Source organism: Lissotriton vulgaris, chromosome 2_1 (assembly GCF_964263255.1).
Source record: "Lissotriton vulgaris chromosome 2_1, aLisVul1.2, whole genome shotgun sequence".
In the NCBI taxonomy this organism is placed as follows: Eukaryota; Metazoa; Chordata; class Amphibia; order Caudata; family Salamandridae; genus Lissotriton; species Lissotriton vulgaris.
The window spans coordinates 583,596,419-583,622,931 of NC_141687.1; the positions used below are offsets into that span (position 1 = coordinate 583,596,419).

The following is a 26,513-nucleotide window of genomic DNA, read 5'->3' on the forward strand; positions in this document are numbered from 1 at the left end:
AGACCCAGCTATATGCAAATCAGTCTTGACTCTGTTCCTCATGGGAACAGTCCAGCCCGAACTGCCAAGCCAGGTCCTCCCTGGACAGGAAACAAGCATCATGGGACGATTCCGGCGTAACACCCCTCATCAGCCAGGAAAGCTTGAATCCAGTGGCAAAGTGCTATTGACAGTGTTGGAGCTCCCAGAGGGGAGGTGAGGGTGGCATTGAAAAGATCCAAGGTAAAGCAGAGGCCAAGTGAATCAAGATTGGATACAAGTGTTGTCTGGGTCAACAAAGGAGTACCAGAAGGATGCGGTCTTTCTCCTCCTGTACTTTCCTTAGTACACAGAAACTCAATGGAAAGCAGGGGGAAAGGCAACAATAAGAGCTTGAGGCCATGGGATTAACAATGCACAACAATGCACAAAGGACCAGATTTACTGAAGACTAGTATTACCTTTGCATCTTGCAAGGTGACACAAGGCAACTTAAGCTCTGAAGTCAGATTTACTAAGCCATGTCAAGCCACCTTGCATGGATCTGCATGGCTTACTAAATCTAGAGTAACGTAAGGCACTACAGGGATGCGTTCCATGGATGGAGTGCAGGCGTTACTACACATCCTCTCATAGAGTTTGGTGCATTCACAGATTTTCTAAGAATAGTAAACCTGGAAATGCTATGCTATTCCAAAAGAGGAATAACGAGGAGAAAAAACGTTATTTCTTCTATTACCTCCTTCAACATGTGCTATATTCTGCAGCACACATAGAAATGAGAAATTGCCTCTGAAGATTGGTTTTTCGTGCAGGACAATGTCCCTATCTGCATAAAAACAATCATTCCTTCAATGTAGACACCCTTGCACTATAGCGCAATGGTGGCTGCATTGGTGCTAGGATGCACTCAGTGTGCCAGCGCAGGAATAGAGCAAGAATATGTCATACCTTAGTAGATTTGATGCCTAGCGCCAATGCAGGCACCCTTGTGGTGTGATGTAAGGGTGTCTGTGTTGTAGGTTTTCTCCACTTACCTGCACAAAAACAATCCTCTGAGGCTTTTTCCTCCCCACTCATGGTGCATCTGAGAATGTCAATACACAAAAGAGTACCTAAAGGTCGAAAAAACCACTCAACTGTAGAAACAGCCCCAACACCATACAGACAACACAGTGGGAACCAACAGTGTGAGCTAAGTGTGATAATAGTTGAGTTAAAACTCAAGGGCATAGGGAAAAATTCCCATCAGAAACCACACTGTACCGCCCTCTTTTGCATCATTTGGGTACTCCTTGCCCAGGAGACATAACAAAACAAATGGCTAGTTGTTATCTTAGCCGTATTCAAATGTGCATAAAGTATACTTATAAAAGGGAGGTAGTGTAAAAGTTTACAGTATTGGTGTGGCTAATGAAAAAGCAGTGTGAAAGTAAGTGAAAAAAGTGAAAGGTGCAATACTTAAAATTGGATAGGCTAGGTGGATGTAAATGATTTATTGATAACCCCCAGACTTCCAACTCTAAAAACTCAGTGCAAACACAGATTTAACAAAATATACGTGATCAGTAGTGGTCAACATGTTTCAGCATATCAACGAACATTTTTCATGCCTTCTTCAGGACCCGTTGTAACATAACTACTGCTTTTTGTGTGAAAGATAAAAAGTCATATCACCTGAGAAATCCAGGTTGTTAGTACAACCACATACTGTTGTCGCACCACGTCAGAGACACGACATCCACAGGACAGTTGAGTGGTTTTTTCGACCTTTAGGTACTCTTTTGTGTATTGAGAGACTGTTTTGGGGCATGTACCTAATGTGAGTCGTTAATTTCGCCCTTGGACCCTCTTATTAAAGTGTTTGTTTTATGGCATCTGAGAATGTGCCAAAATCTGTGGGTAGAGCGTGGGAAAATCCACTCTCCACCCATGGAACGCCTCCCTGGCGCAGAGTAATGCAAATGAAACAGAAAGCCCTATTAAGCCTGCATGATATAATTCTCAAACTCTGTAACTAATGGGGCCACACGTCATATTGGCTCACCAAAGAAATTTTAATATATATTACAGTGTTACAGGTCCGTACATGCCTTAAAATATATAAACATGAAAGTGTACAGACTCACCCACATAGAAAAAATATGTGAGAGCGCCAGGAAAGTACCTCACGGACGCAACACCCGAGGGGGTTCCCGGTTTGTTAATCACCGGTATACCCGCTTCTCATCATCGGCTACTTTCCTGGCAAGGAGGATAAAACAAGTGCAAAAGAGATGTGCACCAGAGAGAATAGAGAAGGAGACAGACAAAGTTATTGAAAACAGAAGTGCCCACACCCAACAAACAAAAAAGTTGTAATTAAGAATGTGTAGTTTGGCTGGCTGAGTCGATTTTATTCTGGTGCTGCCAAACTCCACGTTTAAAAATGGTTCAACTGATACCATAAGTTTTTACGACTGGACCGACATGTTTCATTGCCTTGTCATTGGCAACTTCGTCAGGGCAAATAGTTGGGTCTCTATTCACAATCCTCCACCTTTCATATGAGGACCTGTACACATGCATATATTAAAAAGACAAACAGAGCACAGCAGTGGTTATTTAGTAGGTAAATATAGGAGGCCACAGCACACAACACCACCCCATTGCCGGAGGCTGTATAGCACAATCATTACCTTATGCTCGAATGTGGTAATCGTACCCTCGAGCATCAAGAAGACGGTGTGTCACAGATCACAAGACCGTCTTGGAAACTCCGAGATGTGAGTTTACCTGTGCAAAAACATATAATGATGCCGTTTCTAAGTTATGGTGAATATGTATGGAAATAAAATCTTTCCGGATGTGTGAGCATAGTAAGGGTTTTTTTTTAATGTTTCCCATCTGGCTGTCACCGGGATCTATAGGAAGGCACTGGGGTATATAGTGGTAATATCCTACATACTCGTACAGAACCCTCGGAATTATCTGGCCTGGGACTCCCCCGGAACCGGGTTTTGTAAAGGATGAGTAAGATAATGGCTTAACGGCGCCCGCCGATTGTGGGCCAAGTTAGCGAGGCAACACACATATACCTCGTGTGGTTATGGACGCGCTGCAGGACTTACCTGCAGTCCAGATATTAGTGAGGGCCCACCATCCTTCTCAAATATATGCGCAAGCGATCCTACCGTTGCAGCTTCGTATTTGTGTCCGCTGGAACAGTATCTCGCCTTCAGTTTTCACCTACCGCTGCCGAGTCCCTCCGGCGCTTCCGACGTATCACAGCGCAATGCTGGAAAGGCGATACGGAAGTAAGCCTGGAGGGACTCCTCCCATCACGTGACATGTCGGCCATCTTGGGTAGGGGTTGAAGTTAAAGTAAAGGCGATTGTGACCGCCGGGCTTTATTGAAAAAGGTTACATGAATCGGGTCACTTCAGACACTATTTACATCGCCCTGAGTGTCAAGAGTATAACGCGGTGCTGACAGTTATATAAATTGCTCATATCAAGGGCGAACAGTCCGCGACAGGCATATGAATTGGAATGATTCAATTAGGAAGTAGTGGTGCAGAGGGGCAGAATGCAATGAAGTGTAATGCAGCAATGTACCCTATAAAAGTTGTCATGAGTAAGTGTTAAGTGATACCAAACCCTACACAAAGTAGGGCCCAAGGGGATTACTTGATAATAAATGAGACCTACTCTGGGATGCCACAGGTAGATAGGGAATTACGGGATATGCATTGTCTGTATCTGCATGACATTAATGCTACACGGGGACCACCCAGAAAGCCTAACTTCTGCTCACTTTATTCCACTCAATGGAATCGTTAAGCCCCTCTTTATCCGCCTTCTCCAGGTAGATCCACCTAGCTTCTTTTCTGGCCAGCATCATATCTAGGTTATGTGTGTTTCCCACCACTTTCTCCAATACTGTCCAACGCAGATCACCCTGTCCATGATTTTTTTCTTTGAAGTGTTGTACCAAGCGTGTTGTAAGTTTCTTGGCCCGAATCGTACTGAGGTGCTCCTGGATACGGACCTTCACTTTGCGTGTGGTAAGACCTATATAATGTAACCCACAGCTGCAGGTGATCCTGTAGATGAGGTGTGTCGTGTTGCAATTGCTAAATTTAGTCAGGTACCAAGTTTTGCCATTGTGTAAGGTGATTTCTTTGGTGGCAGTGGTCAGTGGGCACACAGAACATCCGCCACAAGGGTAGTGGCCTGCCGGGATGGTATTGAGTTCAGGTTTCATTGTAGCATCCCCGGTATGTACCAACTTGTCGCGTAAGTTGGCTGCCCTTCTGAATGCAAAACGTGGGGCTGGCATTTTGTCATTAGGAGTGTCCAATAGTGTCCAGTGTTTGCGGATGATCTGTCTTATCTTGGTAGACAGAGGGTCAAAGGTGGTCACGACCGGTAAACACGGATGATTTGATTTTGCATTCCGTTCGAGCAAAGCCTCGCGTGGGGTGTTAAGAGCCCTCTTGCGTGCGTGTTTGATTACTCTAGTCGGATACTGTCTCTGCTGCAATTTGGTAACAAGCCCCGCTGACTGGTCCATGTAAGTTTCAGTAGTAGAGCAGTTCCTGCGGTATTGAAGAAACTGGCCCACCGGTAAATTGTCCCTTAGAGCTCTTGGGTGGAACGAGCGGTAGTGCAGGAGAGAATTCCTGTCCGTGCCTTTATGGTGAACAGTGGTGACCAATGTGTTCTCCTCCACCAGTATGTCCACATCCAAATAGACAGCCTTGCTGTTGCTAATGGACCAGGTGAACCGTAAGCTGTAATCAGCTTGATTAAGCCAGTTGAGAAATGAATGCAGTCGGTCCTCTGTACCGGACCAGATACAGAGGACGTCATCAATGTAACGTCTCCATTCCTGGATGTTACTCAGGAACGGATTCGAGGGATGTTAGATCACATTGTCCTCAAACTGGCCCACATAGATGCAGGCCAGGCTGGGGGCAAAAGTAGCCCCCATAGATGTCCCAGATGTCTGTAGGTACAGTTGTCCTTTGTACTCAAAAAAATTTCTAGTAAGTGCCAGCTCAATACATTGGAGGACAAATGATACTGGTGTGTCGTAGAACCACTCCATCGCACCCAGGGCCCTAGCTGCTGCCACCAGTGTAGCGCCCTGGGGGATGCTGGTGTATAATGATTCTATATCGATAGTAACCAATAACTGTTTGGTGGGGTCAAAGGTCCTATCCTTCAAGATATTGAGGATGTCTGTGGTGTCCTGCACAAACGATTTCTGTGTGATGACCGCTTCTCTGAGAAAGAAGTCAGAAAATTGTAAGAGGGGCTGCCCTACATAGCCTTTCTCCCCCTGACATCAATTTTTGAATAGCAGAGTAATGCAAGGCAGCGACTTGCACTAGCTTGCTTTACTCCATATTTACCAAGCTCCGCGGGGCCATGCAAGGTGGCTTTGCATTGCTTGGTAAATCTGACTTTAGTGATGTGTTGTACTTGCATTACCTGGCGTTACAAAAAGGCAATGCAACACCAAGATAAAAATGCTATGGTAGCCAAGTCTTGTTCCTTTCACTCTTGCGTGAATCAAACTGAGAGGATAAGAATCTGTCTTCCTGTGGTAGCCCTGCTCAAGAACCTGCGCGATGAGTAGCCCCGTTGACTGATGAAGCGGGACTCTATACGGGAAGTGGGTTACAGCAATATAGACAGTAGGTTACACTAAGACACTGGTGAATGCCAGCAGCTTTATGAGCAATTGCACTGTCAGTGATCGGGTGCTTCCACAACTGGGGATGTAATGCACTTAGTTAAGGCTCTCACCCAACTGCTACAGCAAGAGGGTATGAGAGCTTGACACTTTATAGAACTTACACGACTGATTTAGCAAGCCAGTAACAATCCTTAAAACGTCTTTATTGCAAAGTGCTGAAATTACATTATAAAATCAATAGTTGTGACTCGGGAAATGGGTGACATTTTATACTGTAACAAGAGAATCAGGAAGTTTTCTCTCGACCAATCAAGTTGTATTTTCCAGAGGAAGTTATTCTGGAAGCTATGGGCCATGAGATAGGTAGTCAAAAATAACAAGCATTGGCATAGCCAATAGGTCTCGCTTTTGGGACCTTCTAAGTATTTAGTTATGCAGCACAATATCCTTGGTGCAACAACATCAACTGTTGCGTGGCTAAACACTTATAAGGTCCCAAAGGCGAGACCTATTGGCTATACCATTGCTTGTTTTAGTTTTTTCTTGGGGGAAACCGGGCTAGTGCCAGGAGGGTCAAGGGTGAGTGGCAGGGAGGTGTAGACTCCAGTAGACTCCAGTAATACATTCGTCAGTAATCAATCTGAGTACAAGGAACACGTAATTTCACTTACATTCTTGAGAGCTCCTTGTATGTTTTCCCACTGGGAGCAGCTCTTCTACACCTCTTTAGACAAAGAAAGTGTGCACTTTGGAATTTTAGATATAATAGAACCAGCACTTGCAAAGCCAATAGGTCTGGTTTTGGCAAGGGTGCATTTTCTTAAAAATGTGCAATATGCACATCAACTTGGCAACATATAAACTAAAATATAAAAGTGACTTGTCACACCGCAGCCCTTGGCACTGAAATGCACTCTTTTTCAATCAGTCGTGTACCTGTAATCAGGAAAACGATGTCACTCAGTGCAAAATAGCCAATGGATAAAGTGCCCTGACCTAATACACGGTTGTGTGGTGAGGGAAGCTTTTTTTTAACATGAAGCTGGCGAGACAGCTAGAGAAATTCTTAAAAGGGAAAAATAGAGAATAGTTTATTAACAGAAGCAATGATTTTGCTCCGCATTTGATTAAAAAACACTTTTGAAGTTCTACAGAGAACAAGTAAAAAACAAATGAGAAACCACTCCTATACATTTGCACACAATGGAGCAATGCAAAAATAATCAAAGTAAAAGAGAGCAAGACAGTTTGCCAGCGGGGATATATTCTAGAATAGTAAAGAGCACAAGGTGGTCTCTGACAGCAAGCCATTGTCAACTGTTTTCCAGCATCCCAAATCTTAGAGTGGGCGGAAGAAGGTGACAAGATATTTTGCAAAGTAAGAATTGAAAGATATTTCTCTGTCTCATTATTATAACTCTCAATTAGCGTCTCCATCAAGTTAATTGAACCGTAAATAGTAATCAGAAAAATATATTCCCTGCAAACTTGTTTGAACTGCACAAGTGCCATAAAGAAATATTTGTGGTTGAACTAAGCATGTGTGAACGGAGATGCAAAGAAGTATAGCTGTGCAGAACGGAGCAATTAGACAAAGCTTTTCATTTAATAATTGACATGTTAATGTGCAGAACTACATTCAATATTTCCAGTATGGTGTCCTGCAGTGTATTCATGTTTAGTGTGTGTTTCTATTAAACGTTACAGTTGTTTCCTTCTTTGACTAGTAGACGGCATGTACACGACATAAATAAATGTGCCTTTTTGTCACCCTGAGCAAGCTCCACCTAACAAAACACTAAGCATGGTACGTCGGCCATTGTGTTGTGCTATGTGCGTGCAGGAAAGAGTGCAGGGGCGGGAAACATCATTAACAACGAAGGCATTACCACGCGTAACGTTTACAACGAGGCACTTACCACGTAAACGTCTGTTCAACGCGTATGCCTACAACGATCGTCTTTACTACGAAAAAAAAAACCCCGTAGGATTAAAAAGGGGGGTTGGGGGGGGTCTCCCCCCCATAAAAAAACGATCCCGCCGTGCCATAGAAATCAGCGTCGTAAGAGAGGAAGCGGAATAAACTTCCACTTCCTCTTTACGACGTAACAATGACGTGGTAAAGATGATGAGGGGAAAACAAATTCCGTGGTAACGCATGCGTGGAAAAGGCATGCGTTGCAACGGAATTCTTGGTAACGACGTATAACCGCAGGGGCACAATGGACCTGTCCGCCTAGAATTGTAGCCAGGATTCAGCGTAAGACGTGACTTTTGAGTAGTTCATTTTGGCATCCACATATGAAAGTCAAAATCACTACATAATCCAAGGTGGACACGCAGCGTGGCCTGTTTTTTAAAGGGACACAATGACCAGTTGGAAGGCCCTGTGAAACTTACCATAGAACACTTCCGTTTTAACGTAGAGTCCCGATCACAAATGAAGGCAGAACTACGTTTTCGCAAAAAAAATCTTTAAGTGACAGAAGTGAAGAAAATAAACTCCTTTCTGTGACACTATGGAAAATGTGTACCATCGGTAAATACGTAGTTCAGTGCAAATTCAACAAGCATTGGCTGCGCGCGAGGTGGGGAGCGCATTGGTGCGTGCTCGGCCAATGCTTACAAAAACATGCATTTCGCTCAGGTGATTGCGAAGGAGAGGGCGGGTGTGGCCGAGAGCAGGCAGCATTTCCCTTGCGGGAGCGAGCGACCAAATGGCGCTGCGTGCTCCAGAAAGGAAATCGCAAAAACTTGCACGTGGTGCATTGAAAGCAATGCAACCCGTTTTTGCCTGGAAAGCTACATCGATCCCAAGAGGTCTCTCTCCTATGCAACGCCTGCGAGTTGCGTAGGCAAGACCTAAAAAGAGAGGCAAGCCGGTAAGCACCTGTCTGTGGCCAAACCGGACTCAAATGGTAATGATTGTGACATGGAGGACAGACGAGGAATGTATATGGTACCACTTTGTTTTGACACTTACTAAAAAACGTGTTCACTTATGCCCAAGCGCCCCAAGTAGGACCCACATTCAAAAGTTACTTGAAGCTCCAGTTGCGCAATAATTGATTTCTCATAGGCTTGTTCTGCAGTAGAATAGATATGTCTGTGTGGAACCGCTGGATTATTGTCCGGAAACAAACAAAACAAGTGCATTTTACAGAGTATCTGGGCAAATTAGGATGGCCCATTGAACACAGCGTGCTCTAATTAAAAGAGTGTAATTTCGGGTAGTCCTGGGAGTCTCACAGCTCCTCATTCCACAGTATGGGACTGCATGAAAGTTACAGTGAAACTAGCACTCTGGTGTACCTGATTGCTTCGACAAGGATCAAGTTGCAACAAATGAGCATAGAAGTAGGTACAGGATGTTGCATTCCCTGTCGCAGGGAATACCTGGCAGCTGTTTGCAGATGGCCAGTGGTGGGAGCCTTGGATAGCAGTTTCAAAGTTTTATCTGGCAATTATCGCCCGTACAAGCCCAGTAAGAAGTCAAAATGGCAATCTTTGATTGATCTAAACATCAAAGACTGTTATCTCAGAAACAGCTTACCCTTACCCTATAAGACAGTTTACTTTATATTAAAGTGTAGGCCCCAAACATTCAAACATGTTTTCATAAAGACTCATGCATGCAAAATAAATACACAAAATGCATGTGCAGTGAGACACACAAAATACGGTGAACGCCTTTGGGAGGCAGTACCTAGCAACGTGAGGGTGAAGCTGCCGCAAGGTCTCTGTAGAATTGGCACAGGTCCCCAGCTTGCGGGAGACATTATTGGCAGAAAAGCTGCTGGGCAGTATCTTCTGGATCCCTCCTCGTGTCCATCCCTCCCTGTCCAGGCCCTGCGGTGTCCGGTCATGGAATCTGTGGGATAAAAGTGACAAGGAGAGGGAATGTTTACACAGACCTCTGGATACCACCACATGCCAATCCCACCATATCCAGGTGAAGTGGCGCCCAGAGTCATAGAGTGCGTTTAACTTCTGCATGAAGAGTTCCTCATATCAACATATAGCTATACTTGTACACCAAATCACAAACCATCGAGACTCATGAAGGCACGCCTTCGATTTAGACCTAAATGTGGGTCCATCTGAGAGCTTTTGGGAGTCGTAAATGAGGTCTGTGCCTTGATAAATTAACGCACAGCAGAATATAGCTGATAGGGATCAGGTAGATTCATAGCAGATCGAGGGAAGTTGAAACACTACAGGTTTTTAAATATTCAAGTTGGTGTTTAGTCACTGAAGGCTGTAGTATATCGACAGGTCACAATATTGTGACTAGAATAACAAGGGGAAAATATTGTAAAGTAATTTTCAATACCTAACTCGCAATATATGCACTTTGGTGATATATATATATCCGCAAGATATGTAGATTTTCTAGTTAGGAATAGTAAATCGATAGCTTCCTGTGTGCATTTGCCTCTTGAATATTTTTCCCTAAATATTCTGATCACGAATCACGATATTGTGACCTGTCAATATTCTGGCTTCAATAGTTACTACCACAAGTTTTGGAATATATTCACAGCAGGCTGTAGATGGAGAGGTCAAGGTAGACTCAGGTTAGATTGTGGATGGATGGGTAGACTCATAAAAGGTTGCATCTGGCCAGGGGATAATCAGACGAGGACCCACAGCAGGTTGTAGCTGGGTTAGGGTTCCCTCACTCTCCAGTTTGGGTGCATTCATTATAGGTGGTTGCAAGTCTTTTTGGAGCTAGTGCTCTCACCTTAGGTTGGTCTAGTCAGATTGGGGTGTGCCAACTCACCTTAGGTTGTAGCTAGTCAAATACGGTTCAGGGTGGTTAGGGGCGGTAGCAGAAGCCACGTACATTTTATTGTTCTCGCTGTATCCAGTTAGCTCCTGTGAAGAGATATTAAGACAATAGTGCCAAGAATGTAACACCACTCTTCCCACCCACACCATTATTCTTTCAGATGTCCTTTGATCCCACCTGCATATCCCACCAGAGGTACTATTGTCCCCCACTGACTCTATTGTACTGTGCCGCCCATCATTTGCCGCAGTCATTAGTATGTCACACTGGTGGCCTGACTAAGTAGCACTAATCTGGATGGATCTTAATCTGCAGGATGTGGTGAAACCAGCAGCAGTTGGGCGGGTTAGGTGTGGACCTTTTAGGGGTAGATGGGACAGGATTCAGGGATAGGTTGGACTGGCTTCAATGCCTTCTTCTACTATTCCCAACGTTTATATAGGCTTCTAGACAGGGTGTCTGTCTCTTGCAAAGTGGTTTTCCGACATGCTCATCTGCCTTCCTTCAGACTATCAAGAGCATAGCACAATGAACTCTTCAAATTAGTTCGAGGTAAATTTGACTTCTCCCCTATGAGGCATACAATTATCAAAAGGCAGCTTAACAGCCAGGTAAGACAGTTCTCAGTTGAATGACAAGCTTTATGTGAGTGATGAGGAAGAGTGGGTGTAAGTAGGGCATGGCTTTATGGGGGTGTTTGGGGCATGACACCCCCCAAATAAATGCTTTGTTGGCTTATTAGTCGGGTCTGGGGGCTCTGAGATGAGTCTGCATTGTCTGTGTTGGTTTTTCTTGTTGTCTTAATTTCATTAAGAGGTTTTGGGGATCAGGAACTTAAATATATATGAAGCGACCTGTACACCAAAAAAGTAACATGTCTGCACCCATAGACGTTCTCGTTGAATCAATGCAAATGTATTATTTTTTGGAATTCACAAACATTGTCTGTAGGAAGCTTGGTAAGCTGTGCCAGTTCAAGGTTAACCGACATAATACTGATAATCGAACATCCAAAAGCTGATGGAAAGAATACTTGCAAATAGTCTAACCACTGACATTCGCTTGTTGTGACATTCCGAACAATCATTTTTCGCCTTCTGTGCAACACTAGACCGAGGCCCTGATTAGGGCTTGCCAGAAGAATTAAAGGCAGACAGTGTGGCACAGGACTTTACATTTGCCACTATGTCTTTACTCCACCTACCACATGTAGGGAGAGAGAAATCTCTACATATTGCTAGGAACCATTGTCATAGCAGTTGACTTTGGCGGACAGGGTACTCTATCGCTGTTGCAATGTAGTACCTCTCTGTCAAATTCTACATCAGCCCCTGAGACTCATCTAATGCAAATCAGTAGTGACCTGGCTCCTCATAAGAACACTCCATCCCGAACCTTGATTATCTCACCCTTTCACACCGCGGCCCACTACTTTTTTAGTTTAGACATTTGAGATTTAAACCTCCAGAATCTCACTGCATAAGTTATGCCCCGTGATGTAAGTAATCATTAACCCAACTTATGGTACACCTTCTTAGTAGGCTAGTGACTGATGAATTGGTCACAGAAAGACTAGGCTATTGTGACATTATCTGATACTTGTCTCAAAAGAAATCATTGGTCAACTATCCCACAGTCAACAAATACGCCTCGCCGGACAAATTGTACCTGAACTGAGTAGGTACTAAACTTTGTTGTTGGTCAAACCTGAATCCCCTGAATATTAAGAAGTGTGATGTTAAGTTATCCCTCATGGGGACAAAAGCCCTCCAGGTGTGTTATTTCTCCATGTAGTGTTCGGTTTTGTTGACATCTGAACTCTGATTTCGGTGGACTCTGATTTTGGGGGACTCCCACAATATACCCCATTTCTGAGTGAGGGTGCATACTGCACCAGGGTATGAGGTGGCTGGCGGTTGTGGCAGTGATATTTACAGGGATTGCCTACCAGTTCTACCAAGTAAAGGTCCATCCAGGTGCTATAACTGTGGCCCCTTGGCTTCATCTTACAAGGAGGTCTGCAACCCAATGTAGGAGCAAAGATATTGGAATAGGAGAAAGGCAACCATCTGTATGGTTGCCTTGTTCCCTCCATGCTACCCAAACTCTTGAAAGCCAGCAGAGTCAAGCTGATGCTGACCCACAGAGAGATTAAGAGCATGCATGCATGCCGAGGAGCTGGACTGCGCTTGCACAAGGTCTAATTGACTGGAAAACCTGCATAGAGACCCCTGGATGGATGGATGGAGAGTGCCCAGGAGGCACAAGGTAGCCACAGTCCAGCTAACCATTTACTATTATTAATTTTATTATTATTATTAATTGGTATAGAGTACCACTGTTACCTGAATGCCGTCCTAGCTTTAAACATAAAACAAAAAAAACACTAGGATAAACCTTGTGTTTTTTAAAGCAGCACCTGTTCCGGTCACACTAGCAGGGACTGTGGTGAAGTGGTCACTCAGGCTGACACTGCAGCCGTACTGACTCTCTAGCAAAAACTGGGTCAATCAGTCATTTTGAGGTAATGACTGGAAACAGGGCAGTTCTGAAAAGGTCACTCTATGGGCGCAAGGATTTGGATCATGTTGGCCCCCAGGCAGGTACCTGAGTCAAGTACTCAGACACAGGCAGTAAATGGAAACAGGCTGGTGGTGATGTGGGACTGTGGTCAGTCACCCAATCAGGACAGTAATTGGAATCAACCCAGCACTCAGCCAGAGGCTGGGTTAGGTGGTCAATCGTGGCATTTATTGGGGCCAGGTGGGGACACTTGGACAGTCATTGCAGTGTGGTCATCACTCTTTGCTCACAATTGTCCATTGATTCACCTTTTTTCCACAGTCAACTCGCTCCAGTATATCAGTCTGTGTAGGACTTGGTCTCTGCAGCCCCTTGAAAGTTTTCTTCATCACACTGCTCTCAGGTGCGCCCTTCTCCTGCATGGAACACACAAAAAGGTTAGAGGAATGGAGGGAGACGGAAGTAGGCAGATTTACAGAGTGAGGGAATGGAAGATAGAGACAGAATAAGAAGGGTATGCGGGAGAAGGGGAAGAGGCAGTTTGATGGAGCCCTCCTTTTAAGCTGTCCTCCTAGGTGGTGTGTTCAGTTTGATAACGCATTTTATAGACTCTCCTTTAGGAAGCCATCATCATCTGTATTTTTCCAAGATTTTCCCCAGAGTAGTTACTTGGGCTCAATCTCTAGGACTCACCGCTGCCCTGAGCTGATACAAAACAAAACAAAACAAGGGGGCATATTATCAAGGGGGTTTATCTCCGCTTTTTTGGCTTTAAAAGCCAAGAAAGCGGAGATAAAATTATCTCCCTATTACTTAGCTGTCGCTAACACCAGTTGGCGACAGCTAGTAGGATATAGCGACCATCTTGGGCCCCACTTTGCATGTCAGTGATATTTATCACTAATGACATGCAAAGTGGGCGTGCCAAGATGTTAGCGACTGGAAACAGTCGCTAACATCGCTATCTCCTATTACCAACTTTTGGAGATATTCGCGCTAAGTGCGAATATCTCCAAAAGCTAACACCTGCCCTGAGCAGTTCTTAGCCATGTTATCCAATGGGAGGTGGATAACATGGCTAAGAGCATTATCTCGGTAATGCATGAATATCGCTGACTTTTCAGCGATATTCATGCATTGCGGCCGATTTTTATCGCATTTGCGATAAACCTTGGTAATACCAAGGTTTATTTGCGATAAAAATCGCCACAGCTCTGCGGTAAATTTTTGTCTCTAACCAAGCAATAGCGATAATTATCACTATTGCTTGGTAATATGCCCCCTTGTTCTTGACGAAGGCATTTCACTTTACAACAGATTAGATGAAACCTTGAAGGTAATACCAGACCAAAGAAACTAGATGTAAATGTACTGTAGAAATTAACACATATCAACAAGAAATGGGATGGAAAAGAAAAAAAAACATGTAGTGTCATAAAATACCACAGTGTAATTGATTTCTTTATTCAGAGTAGCCAATGTTTATTAGAATGCTGCACTATTGTTGTCAACTAAAGGATCACAAAGGCATCTAAGATGGCTGTCATGCATGGGGCAGACTATTTGAACTCCTTATTGTAGCAGTATGAAAATAAAATTATTAGACTGGATTTTCAGAGGGGGCTTGGACAGGAAGCAGAAGAGAAGTTTGTGTTAGAGTTGGACAGAGAAGGGCGCCATCGGACAAACGCCCCAGAGACATATTGGATATATTATTATATTGGATATACTCTACCACTTCACTACAAAAGAAGCAGGCAGAAGGGGAGACGGATCCTTTCGGGAAGGATTTTTTCTGGCAATTATTTTTCCTGGCAATTATTACATGATATCTCTTCCTAAACATTATAGAAAAGTAACTCTTTCAATCCATTGCAAACAAACTCAGAGGCGGCGGCATTAGCTATATACGTGGACTTTCCCATTTGGTATCCTATTTGAAAAAGACACTAAAACATCCCTCTACTCAGCCTATTTGAGATTAAATCTTACAGATACAGAACCCCAGGAGGACATGTTAGCGAGCCCAGTAGCAGCAGGTCCTATCATCCCGCTTGCCCCACCACTGGCTACAGCACTCGAACCAAACAAGGGCTCAACGACATTTTGAAACAGGACAAATGGGGAAAACATTAACTTAAATGATCTAAGATCTAAGTGTTTCTGGATAAATAGAACTGATATGATAAACAAAAGAAGATAAAATAGTGCACTACAGCAAGAGTTGTGATATAAGTCTCCCGAGTTCTACTTCATCTGATGGAGCACGAAAATGAAACTTACTTGGAGCTATCCCTCATTAACAGTACTAATCGGTAAAAATAATAAAGAAAACGAAATTAATATATTCACAACATTTACATATGAGGAAAGAGCTTTACGCATGCTTAATTAATGAAGAATAAAATGCAACACGACTAAAACCCGCTTTAAACTGGAAAATGTTTTTTCCCATGTGCAAACCAGAATTACGTAGACAACAATGTGACTAACCCATTTTGAGAGGGAAACCTCTCACGCATGCGCAGGAATTACTAACATCAGATCTTGAGGGCCTGCATGCCTGGCATATGCTTGGCTGAATTTTACAAGAGCTATTGCTGCTAATGCTTTTCCTTAAAGAAAGAGGTAAGATAACATGGGATAGAGTAGAAGTGGGTGGTGAACAGTGAAAATCACTTATTTGACAAATTAACATCTGTTTAAGATTCTTTTATTAATAGTGTACATTTGGGCCTATTGTTGCATGGAATAGAAAAATATGGTGGCGAAAATGGAGGCAAGCTAAGCATGCGCAGTGGAATCATTAAATGAGCCGCTGACCGTGTCGCTGACAGGCTGCCAAGAGCCAAGGTTAACAGCTGTATGAAACCTCAACTGTGAAACTGCATACAATATGTATCTGATTTGCAACATTAAATATATGGGAAAGGAAATAAGACAGAATAATGAATGAGCTAAAGGGGAAGGGTTTGTTTGTAGTGTAGTTCCTAGTTTCCCACTAGGCCCTGCGCATTGGAATAACATAAACAGTAGTATCGACGTGGAACTGCGGATATTCCAGGCCTCCACTGACTATGCTAAACTTAATTAGGTTGTGTTACCAACTAGCTCAGAGGTCACTTGAAACTTTCTTCTCTGCTTAGGAAGTGATCAGCTTCCCTGGCACAGACAAGAAGGGATTCAGTTTTCCAACAACCGTGCAACATGACAACTTTGCTCCTCAGATCAAGAGTCGATCTCTAGGGTCGTGTGAAACAATAGACACAGATTTCACTCAGTCAGTCTAGTGCAGTTTACTTTCACGAGATGTAGAGAATAGAGAGACGGGCGTGTATCAATAAAGGTTAACATTTATTGAACAGTCTTTCTTCTCGTACAAGAGAAATGTATTGCCACAATTGCAATAACTGTTATTATAAAAAGTACGTACAGTAAGATAAGTATTGCGAAATAGAACTGTAAAAGCATTGATATGGTTTCTTAGCCATACAATGGTTTAAAAGTAATAAAACATATATACAGTCATATATACATTAGGCTAACATATTCAACTGGTGCTTCTAACTAAGCCTACCCCAGTGTGCCTGACCTAAGCCTAACACGTGAGAAGGGGGAGTAAGTAAGTAGCTTGAGTTAAGTTGGTTTTGCCAAGGTTTGTTTCAAGAATTCTCGTCTAAGGGTTTAGTCAACACCATACCTCTGAATAGAATGATGGAGGATTGGTATCTCCTTCAGGGGTCTCTCTCGATATCCCAGTCACCCGCGAGGGTAAACCGGAAGCGCCGGGACTGGATTTCTCTGCACGAGAAAGGCAGCGGCTTCTCTCAGCGCGTCGAGGAAGGAGGGGTGACAGCGTCCGCGGGCAGCTGGGCTGGATGTCTTCGCAGAGGACGGCTGCACGGCTCCTCAAGCTTACTGCACCATCGGTCGCGCTGTAGCGGCGATAATGGTAATCAGTAGCTTCACCACCACAGGATAGCAGGCTGCAGCGACAGAGTGCTAGTTTTTACCAACACGGGGTCATGCAGGCAGCTGGCATCAGCAACAGGCAACGAACTCACAGCTCGTATCTCTCTCATTGCTTAAGGCAACGTTGGTAATATTTATACCTGACAGGTGCCGGGTTTGACGCAAGTTTGCTGGACATAAGACGTCAATTAAAGATGTCACTAGGAAGTGACAGTTATCAGTTGCTCATTAGAGTTCCATTACTAATCAAAACATAGCAAGCGGGGATTTCCAGGTTTGCTAAGTTTTTATCTTGTTGAAGAACTCGGAGTGTTATCTAGGAATATCAGATAGTGACTGCTGCTCTGTCATTGCACTAATTGGTCGCAAAGGAAGTAGCAGAGAGTCATGCTGGAATGTGGCTCTGTGGCTCTGTTCGTGTGAGGCCAGAGATGACTTTACAGAAAATCGCACTTGAACGGTTATGCCAATATAGGGAATAAAGTGATTTATAGCCGAATAGGGGCATAAGGTCACAGTATCGATCAGGAACCTAGATTAACACGCAACACCCACTCCACGGGTAATGTCCATCAAAATTACTAAAACTAAGCAATTAGATGCATGTGTAACATTGTGTAACATAGCCCACCCCAAAATACATAAATGCATTCGAAATAGGCGTACTTGTAATACATGGAATTTAGGTACTGTACGTAGTTTTAAAAGCATAGTAATCATTCAAAAAGTATTGCATATGAAATCAATGAACGATTCTGCATAAAGAATTACACATGAAGTATCTCTGACAGAAGAAACGCGAGATAAATCATCACATAAAAATGCATTGTAATTACATGTGTGCTAGAGGTTGGTGTTATGTTGTTATGTCTCTAGATGTGTTTAGAAATAGAAGTGTGAAGCTTCTGTTCTCTAAGAATAGTTTTTACGTTAAGCAAAGAATTGTTCGTGCCAAAAAAGGTCAATATTAGAAAAAATTGTCCAATTCAAAGAAAATAGATTCTCAAAGCTCCTGGCAGTTTTTGTTGATTAAAACTGAAGGCCGAATTCAGAGTTCATGGGAACGCTGTGTGTCGGAAAGCTTCTCAAAAGTTATTGTTTCTCTATGGGAGAGAACATCGTATCAGACAGGCTCGCAAAGAATTGGTCTACAAAATCAGGTGATAGTTCAACCAAATTAGATAGCGCTGTAACTTGGCAGGTGTGAGAATGATTGCTGTCATCGAAGGCAGGACCAGCAATGCTCACAGCACGTTGTACCTGGGTGATGTTGCTTTTGTCACTCGCTCCACTGTTACCACTTGGCTGTAGTACAGGAGTCTCCACAAATGCCGTCATCAGGATTGGTAGCCGCTGGGGACAACACAATGCGTGAGCCGTTATTGGACTGAGCAAAGTATCGACGTCCATTGGTACTGCTGATGGAAGTGAAAGACAGATGTCCAACACGCATTCATCGCCGCAAAGCATACACCGTAGCACAGGTAAAATGCAATTTTGCCATATCGGTCTGAATGAAAGGAACCAGGTCATGTTTAGATCTCTCAGCCTGGCCAATCCGAGGACGTCAGTTATCCTGTCCCTGTAGCGCATTGCTAGGATTGTTTCTTCCATTCCCATGGGAGCTATGTCTGAGCCGAGGCTTGCCATAACGTAGCAGGAGGGTCAAAAATAGAATCCCTGCGACGAGTCCCAAAAATAGTGGAATACCACCAAAAATGGAGTGCACAAAATTAGGAAAGATTCCCAAAATTGCCTGGAAGGGTGTTAGCAGTCCCGTAAAGACTGTCTTAAATATGCCTGGGATGCTTGTTGCACTAGACATGTTAAGGAGTTGACTGCACATTTCTATGAAATGCACGGGGCAATTTGTTGATAAAAGGTCATGGACCTCAGTAGCCGTCCTTGCGACTAGAAGATCATACGTCTCTTTAGATGACGTTATAGGCACTGTTGTCTGTAAAAGCACAGATTTCATTTTGCTTAATGTATCAATTCGTATAGAATAGAGATTCAGACGAGGCCAGAGGGGAGTCACTATGTCTGGAGGCCCGCTCGGGAACAATGCTTGCATACAGCATTTGACCGTGGATGTTACTTGTACTAGATAACTTTTTCCGGGCGCGAGGCCACAGCACCTGTGATCCGTTCTAAGAATGTAACTCCCGTTTGCGAGTTGCATAAAGAAGGGCTCTATCTGAGTTGCAGGTGTGACTAGCTGGTGGCATGAAAGGTTGTTTGAATTTCCATCACATGCTCCGTGTAAATTAATACCCTGACACAAAAGTATACCGCTTAGTGAATGTTTACAGTTGTCACCACTAAGAAATACATTTTTGTCGCTGTCACTATAGCAAGAATGAGTGTATGGTAATTTCCATATGGATTTTACATATCCTTTACCCAATTGTTCATACTGGCCAGCAGGTATGTATTCAAGGCACTTTTTAAATCGGAAAGTTGTTATCGGAATTGTGATAATCCCGTGTATTATCCATTCAATGACAGGACTTTCTGACATTGTCAATGGTAATCTCTCGAGTCTCTCGATGCTCAGGATTGTATAGTCTGCTCCTTTCTGTGCCAAACTGATCTGTTTATCAGTAAGGTTAAAACTGGAAAATAATGACGTTGTGTTGATTAAACGCCAAGGCACATAGCCTGAACGAAGATTTTGCAGCGTCCAGCCTAGTTCTATAATAGAGCGTAATTGAGACTGGCCATGTTGTAACATTAGCAAATCTCTGTCTATCACATCAAAGGCAGAGGATACAATATTGTCCAACGAATATATTCTGGAAGACAGAGTCATTAACCCATTGTCTACCACAGAAAGTGATTTCTCCAAATTAATACGATCAATTTCTCGTATCTTTTCAGCAGTTTCAATCTGCTTTACTTTCCAAGCCTCGTTGTAAGAAGCATAGATGCTGGTCGCTATGAAACGCTTTTGACGCTGTTTGCGTGGTCCAAGAATGAAATCGCGCAAATCAGCACCATCTTTTAATAAAGACAAGTGTTGCTTAATTTCAGCCAGTGTGGATGTAGCTAGCCATTCTAGGCAGAGTTTCCCTACACTGTATGTTGTTATAATCCCTGGATGTTGTCTCTGGGAGTATCTAGGGTCTAATCTGGTCAATTTTAACCCCTGTGTTTTATTCAGGAACCTATCTTGACAGCTATTTGTGTCTGTAGGCCAGATTAACCACTTTTTCCAATCAGGATGTGTTCTGTTGAAATGTAAAATTTGTGACACGTCTAAATCAATATCTGTGGTTGTATTCTCAGCTATTGGCTTTGGAATAGACGGTGTTCTAAGGTCTTTGTTCTTAGCTAGGCCAAGACAAGATGTTTGGTGTACTGTGTCATTTAAAAATAACATTTGTTCTGGTATCATGCAGGTTCTAAATAGTGCTTCTATGCCTTGCACCTGCCAATCTTTTGTACCCCAAATTGTTTTTGTTTCAATATTATTTTTCCAATAATCAAAACCGAATGTCATCATTTTGTCATAAAATGCTTCTGAATATATCAATTTAGAATTTGTCAGCATTGTTTTCATTCCTGTTTTCTCTAACAGTTTATAATAAAACGTTTCTGCATCACTGGTGTTAAACCCTGAGAAGTATTTGAATTTCTCAAAAAATGCTTTAGAACTGCTTTTAGGTGGTGTAGAACAATGTTCCCATTGATTGTACATAAAAACATTTCTAGGCTGTGCAGATTTATGCAAGTAATGATCCCCATAGTGGGTGTAACAGAATAACTGCTCATAACTAGATGAACCTTGTAAATAATCATGATCTGTGAATCTAGCTGACATTACTAAATCAGACATCATGTCATTAATACTGTTAAAGTCCCAATCATCAGAGAATGTACTTGGTGTCACAAAGTCACTTAAGGAAACCTTTAGTTGATGAGGATACTTCAGGATTTCGACCGGACCATAGATCTCATAGTCTGTTTTCTCCCATACTACCCCACCAGGTATTGGAATTGCTGTGACATTTACTGTTGACAGTTCTCTCTTCTTCACGTGGGATGATCTGCGTGGTTTCAGGACTAGGTTGATGTTCTGACTTGCTGTGTCCATTGTAATATATTTTCCTTCAATGAATTTTCCCAAACACAGTACCATGATGAGCCAAAGCAGGAGGAAAAATACACCTAGACCGAACCAGAACTCTAGCCAAGGGGAAACAAGGTAGATTTTCTTCAGTTGATGAAAGAGTTCCGTTGCTTTTTCTTTAAAAGACTTTTTTGTTTCTGGCATCACTTCGGGGTCGTTTAAATCTTCAGAGAAGTTGTCGAAGTCGATGAAATAACCAGAGGCAGTTCTGTCAATTGATGGGATTGTTCTTTCAATCTGTCTCTCAGTAGCACTTTCTGATGCCACATCATTGTAGACTGGTGTTGTTTCTTGACGAACTGTTTCAATCTGTGTTTCAAGAGGCACGAGTTCCATGGCTGTATTGCATAGTCCTTCATTGTGCACTGCAGGCTGATCGAATGTGATTAGTCTTTCAGTTTGAACATCTTGGATTGTTGCAAGTTTGGGTATTCTGTTGTTTCTTGGGAGTCCACTGGGCCTACTGTTGATTATAGGCCACATGCTTGTGGTTTTACCAGGTCGATGGACACGACTCTGTTCTCCTTTTTACCAGCAAGGGGCGGTAGCACAACTGATCTTGTTCCGGTGACTGCCAAGACAGGTACTGCTTTTCTGTAAGAAGGCCCAAATTCCTTCTTAACCGCGATCTTTTCTCTGACTAGATCCCCAATCTTTGGAATCCAGACAGGCCTTGCTGGGGCTGTTGCGGGTGGTGCCTCGTCAGTGGTACTTGGCTGTTGCTTTAACTTTATGTTGCTTAATGATTTTCTTGTTTCATTCAGTTCCTGTAAAACAGCCAAACGGTCTTTTACTTCAAACTGCTTTGTTTCTTCTTGTACCACTGACATTTGACTATCGAGGTCCTGAACGTTCATTCTAATTCCGAACAATAGTTCGTATGGGCTGAAACCTTTTAGAGAATTTCTTGGCATGTTGTTAAGACTAGTCTGGACACTTATTAAATGTTTGACCCACCCAGCGCCTGAACCTAATACCTTCGCTGTTATAGATTGCTTTATGTCCCGGTTTTTTCTTTCTACCACACTATTCCCTTCAGGGGTATGACGGACAAGAATACCGCAACCCAATTCCCATGCTGGCCATGGCCTCCTTATAGGCTCGAGAGCTGAAAGCAGGACCCTGGTCAGAATGGAACGTGGTAATTGCGTATATGCCGATATGGACTCGCAAATCTTTTATAACCGTTCTAGCGTCAGCCGAGCGCTGGGGCCTCATTTTTTTTAAGTGCTTTTCATCTTAACTAATTAATAGGACGCAGGTTGGGGTGCAGGCAGCGTTACGCTCCTTCTGACTGGTAGCCGGTAGCAAGGTTCGCTACTGCGATCCCTAATACAGTCTTCACAGTTGTTTGCATATATTTGGTGTTCTACACTCATTCCCGGCCACCAGTATACTGATTGTAATTCAGTCAGAGAAACCTTAATTGTTTGGTGTCTCAGACCCAAACCCATATGTGCATCTGCTATTAAAAATATTCTCCTGTTCGTGTTTGGAATTACTCTATCCCCCACTCCAGGGATTCGAGCAAACGGAACGGAGTTTGCATCGATTATGTATGCATAATTGAGTGGATAGTTTACGGGTAGTGCTGCACAGTCGCCTTTTACGGTCGTTTTTACCGCTAGCATGGTTTCCCCGTCTATGTATTTATCTGTACGCTTTTTTGTGGCTACGGAAGCCGGTTTAGTTGCTTCCGCGGTGGCTGTATTAGCCAATGAATTCCCTGCAACGTGAACGCCATCACGTTGAAGACTCTGTGCGTGAATCACGTGAGTCTTTTGTAGTTCTTTACTTAAAAGAGCTACCTCGTTCCAGAGCTTTTTATGCTTTATTGTGGCACCTGTGTCATCTTTGTAGTCGTTTTCGATCCAACTCTGCAGTTTATTATTGAAAGAATTGACGCAAAAATGAGAATCGCACACTATAAGTGTGGGGAATTCGCGTTCTGCATTTTCTAGCGCCATCTTTAAACATCTGATTTCAGTTCTTTGAACCGAACAGTACTTAACTGATTCAGTTTTTGTTATTTTCGGTTTGATTTTACCGCACAGCCAACGACATTTAATGATCGCACATGCTGCATCGTAGGATTTTCTCTCTACGTTGAAATGCTGTACAGAGCTATCTGTATAGATTATACAGGCATATAATGGGAGAGGCAGAATTTCGATTGGCAGAGGATATTCTTCTTCATACTCTAAATCATTCAGTTCTTCGTATTGCGGGGCGAAATAGTATTTCACGTCTTCCGCTCCTAGAGAATCTATGCACTGTACCCATTTTGGATCCAGTGACACTGTAGGCAGGTTTACTGGGCTGAATAGCGCTTCGAAGGCGGATTCCGCTGTGAGGATGTTAATCCTTTTGCCGTGTGCTAGTTCTCGTTCATTTGCTAGTGCGATTTGCACTGCGTTCACAGTTCTTTCTGTGTGACTGAATGCTTTTTCTGCTTGTGTGTACAAGTGAGATTTAATTGAAATTGGTACCTTTTCTCCCTCATTAGAGGTTAGGTATGTGAATCCGCATCTTCCTGGGATGACTCGGATTACAAGATCACGTGTGTTGTCACGTGTATCTAATTTTGTTTTTGCTAACATGTCTGTTTGCAGTGATCTCAAAATTTCTGTGTGTTTTTGAGTCCAATTGATTTGTTTTAAATCAGGTTTAATTAGTTCGTAGAGAGGTTTAACCCTCTCTGCATAATTTAAAATATAAGTTCTTCCGAAATTCAGGAAACCTAGAATGGATTGTAAATTCTTCAGCGTTTTTGGAGCTTGGAGTACAGCGCACTTCTCTAAGAAGTTGTCCGCTAGGCTTTTCCCTTCACTTGATAATTCGTACCCTAAAAACAGCACTAACAGATGGGCAATTCGAGACTTTTTAAAGTTGAATTTGTAACCCTCTGCTGCGAACCCAAGTATAATGGTGTTCACTCTTTTCAAGTGAGTATCCAAGTCATCATCTGTTAGATAAATATCATCTACGTAAGATAATGCTTCATCATCATAGATTTGTAGTAACTCTGTTACCCTAGCTGAGAATAGTCCTGGGCTGTTCTTGAACCCCTGTGGGAGTCGACAGAATTTTTCTGCGACCCAAATGCGGAGAAAGCGGTCAAGTATCTGCTTTCTGGTGCAATGTTTTGACAAAAGAAACCATTAGAAATGTCTAATGTCGTTTTGTATTTTTTCCTAACTATGTTATTCATTAGGGCTGCACTATGCGAGTTTTGTACTGCAAAAGTTTTGCAACATGTATTAAGATGTCTGTAGTCCAAAACTAGACGATATGAATTGCCTGGCTTGGAGACAGGAAACAAAGGATTGTTCATTTGAGAGGTGCATGTTTCAATCACCCCCTGGTATTCAAGTTGATCTAAGATCTCCCTGACTTGTTTTTTAGCTTCTTGCTTTATGGGATACTGCCGTTGGGCAGTTGGTTCACTTTTTAATTGGATTTTGTGAGGCGGAGAATCCTCATCCCATCCTACATGATTTTTATACAATGCAGGTGCCTGGGCTACTGCCCATTTCCTTGCATATGTGTATTTTTTATGAATCGGTATGTGATTCGAGAAGGCAGGCATAATCACTTCTTCGCCACGAGGGCACTCCCTGACAAACTCTGGGGGCCAATCTTTTTCAGCTAACAGGATATCATAGCCTTTTGAGAGCTTATCCCAAAATAGACCCTTAATTTTCCTAGTCTTATCACCCTCCATACGCAATGTTATTTCGTATATTTTATGGGGCTCGCTAAGTCTGGCGTCGGCAGTTTCAACCTGAATGTATTCATTCGTGTCCACTGTCTCCAGATGACTCATCAAGTTCTTGCGCGCTATACTGATCTCTGCTGCACTGTCCAACATTGTCAATGCCCACTCCCCGTTTTTCAACTGTGTCCTCAGTATTCTCGGCATGGTTGATTACTCTAATACTGGCTACCTTCTTTTTAGGAAATTGAGATTTCTTATTTTGAGCAGGTTCCTTGTCTTTGGACTTGGTGTGCTCTCCTGGGTCTGACCGTCCTCTTCTTTCCGAATTCTGTGGAAAAGATCGAGAGGGACGTGTATCAATACTTTGATATCTATCAGGTTTTTTTATATTATCCCTATTTCTAAGGTTATATCTTTTCTCAGAGGACTCCCTCTGGGGAGACTGGCGTTCTCGAGTCGGAGTTCTTTCCCTCCGTCGAGGAGACCTTCCTCTGGTCTGGAAAACTTTTTCCTTGGGAGTGGATTGTTTATTTCCATCCCAGCTCTTTTTAGGAGTATTTAAATTATTTTTAATAAATAATTTTTCAGGATTTTCGAGCAGTTGGGGCTTAACTGGTTTTCCACCCAAGCTGTCTCTACCTAATTCTTCATAGCATTTTTCTATGATTTTTCTAGCTCAACAGGATCTTTTATATCTGTTTCCCTCAACTTCTGGCGAATCGCCACAGATGCCGCTTCTCCCTTTACGTTGGCTAATAATATAGCCGTGACCTGCTTGAAATCTTTCAGTAATTTCATACCTAGATTTAAAGCGGGCTCTGGACCGAATTCATTTTGAATCTGTTTTAGCACTTCTGGTATTACCGCCATAGACGGAACACCGTGTGTTTTTGTGTAAATGGAAGCAAAGACTGTACCCCAAGTGTCGCAGTCCTCCACGTGTGGTGCGATTCCCATAGGAAGGCAGATGGTCAAGATTCTGTGTTTCTCAATAGGGGTAGTATCAGGAAATACTGCCTCTATTTGAGTGATTTTCTGGGCTAACCAGAAAGGAATTTGTTCCCGTTTTACGGGTGTTTTACCAAGACATGACTGTATGTTCTGTGGTGTAATTTTATTTGTGTTCCCCTGATGAGGGGTCAGCTGTGGTGTATTAACAGCTGGCTGGATTGTAGTAATCCGCATTACATATTGGACTAATTGCCTATGTATCTTTATTAATGTGTTTAGCTGTGCTAACAGCTCTTCTCTTGACATTCTTGCAATGTCAGGATGTGGTGTGTAGCTGGCTAGAACCGGCCACGTTGCTCCTGGTCTACCTAGTGGACCGAGCCTGGTTATGTGATCATTGTGTTTTAGGGCGCCATTAAACCAGAGCAGGTGCTCTTGAAATTTAAGTGGAATTTCAACCTCCTCGAAAGGGGCGTACTCATCCGGAGGTTCCTCTATTTTGTAATAGTGAAACTCTTTTGTTATAGCGTTTACCGCTGGAAAGTTTATCCATGAATAGAATACCTCTGTCTGCCGATACTCGTGAGCCTCTATCACGAAAACTACTGTACCACCTTGAGGTGTCAGTCCGTTTTCTATAAGTTTTAACGTTATAGATCTTCTTAAGTGGACCGGGATGATAATAGCATCCGGGTCTGCTTGTTCGGGACCTTGCTGAGTCGCATCTACTGCGGCCCCAGAGGTTCCGTTGGTTTCTACT

At 43.0% G+C, this 26,513-nt stretch overlaps 1 protein-coding gene across 1 annotated transcript in view; it reads right to left on the minus strand.

Annotated features, from left to right (window-relative positions):
• SAXO4 (stabilizer of axonemal microtubules 4) overlaps positions 1-26,513 on the minus strand; it is a 132,309-nt gene that overhangs the window by 21,615 nt on the left and 84,181 nt on the right. Inside the window, exons 10-12 of the mRNA XM_086958629.1 lie at positions 13,289-13,396; positions 10,449-10,543; positions 9,372-9,536 (exon numbers count right to left, since the gene is read on the minus strand). Coding sequence (XP_086814755.1) covers positions 9,372-9,536; positions 10,449-10,543; positions 13,289-13,396 — 368 coding nt within the window. The remainder of the gene's footprint in view (positions 1-9,371; positions 9,537-10,448; positions 10,544-13,288; positions 13,397-26,513) is intronic.